The sequence below is a fragment of the Octopus bimaculoides genome, chromosome 10, assembly GCF_001194135.2.
Source record: "Octopus bimaculoides isolate UCB-OBI-ISO-001 chromosome 10, ASM119413v2, whole genome shotgun sequence".
Taxonomy (NCBI): domain Eukaryota; kingdom Metazoa; phylum Mollusca; class Cephalopoda; order Octopoda; family Octopodidae; genus Octopus; species Octopus bimaculoides.
In genome coordinates this window covers 47,353,983-47,355,354 of record NC_068990.1, presented here as the reverse complement: position 1 = coordinate 47,355,354, position 1,372 = coordinate 47,353,983, and the positions used below count along the sequence as shown (strand labels likewise).

At 41.3% G+C, this 1,372-nt stretch overlaps 1 protein-coding gene across 1 annotated transcript in view; it reads left to right on the top strand.

Annotated features, from left to right (window-relative positions):
- The window catches only part of LOC106875341 (tryptophan 5-hydroxylase 1), a 35,906-nt gene that overhangs the window by 7,054 nt on the left and 27,480 nt on the right, over positions 1-1,372 (top strand). Inside the window, exon 4 of the mRNA XM_014923432.2 lies at positions 366-464. Within this exon, the coding sequence (XP_014778918.1) occupies positions 366-464 (99 nt within the window). The remainder of the gene's footprint in view (positions 1-365; positions 465-1,372) is intronic.

Below are 1,372 nucleotides of genomic sequence, written 5' to 3'. Positions count from 1 at the left end.
ATATATATGTATATATATATATATACATATATATGTGTGTATGTAATGTACCATGCATACATAAACGCACCGGTTTATTTACTTAGATACGTGTAATTACCCATGTATCCCAACATGTACATTAACATAGGAACACATACACTGACTCACAAGAAGTCACCCGCTTATAAAGACATAAATGCACGTAGGTAATTTCGCCGTGCAGGGACATATGCAAGGATTAATTCATACACATAAGTAGACACTCCCACCACACACACACACACACACACACACACACACACACACATACACACACGTAGATAATGCTTTGAACTGAATGGAATATCTATGTATTTCTGACCATCGTCGTAATGTTATTGCAGGAGCACTGTCTTCAGAGAACTAAACAAGCTCTACCCTACGTACTCCTGCAAGCAGCATCTGAAGAATTTACCATTACTAATGAAATATTGCGGCTACAGGTAACCATTATAGTTTGTGGATTTGATAGTTGGCTGGAAGAATAGTGTTGTCGTAAGTTTCTTGACGATTTGAGTTGTAAGGCATGGAGCTGGCAGAATCGTTAACACGCCGGACAAAATGTTTACCGGTGTTTTTCCCATCTGTACGTTCTGAGTTCCGTCGTGATCGACTTTGTCTTTCATCCTTTCGGGTCGTAAAATAAATACCAGTCATGTACTGGGTCGGTATAATCGACTAGCCCCCTCTCCTAAATTTTAGGCCTTGTGCCTGTAGTAGAAAGGATATAACATAGTATTGTGTTCATACGAACAAAACTTCCCATTTCTTTTCTCTGATAGTACTTAAGCTTTATACCTACATACAAATTAGAAGGCGCGAGTGTTTCGTGGTTCGGTTATGGCACTCGCGATCGCAAGATTGCAGTGTCGATTCCCGGACCAATCGTTGTGTTGTGTTCTTGAGCAACACAATTCATTTCACGTTGTTCCAGTTCACTCAGCTGTAAATAAGTAACCACGGAACGGGCTAGGCTCCCGTTCGAGCTAACTGTGACTACGGTCACTTATGCACCTTGGAAACCGAGTAACCAGCTCTACGAGTCCTAAAACTAGAGACAGTAATGTCAAAGGATGGATGACAAATTAGTAATGAATGTATTTGGGGGGTAAATTTTAGAGAGAGAGAGAGGGAGAGAGAGAGGGAGAAAGAGGGAGAGAGAGGGAGAGAGAGGGAGAGAGAGAAAGAGAAAGCGAGGGGGAGATAGATAGATAAGCATCGTGAGAGCAATCTCCTAACCACATCTATATCTACATTGGTGATATAACGTACTGATAGTTTTAATAAAAATTACTGAAATTTATTGTCCTCCTCCTCGACCTCATCATCAGAGAGGAGGGAGGGATGGGGG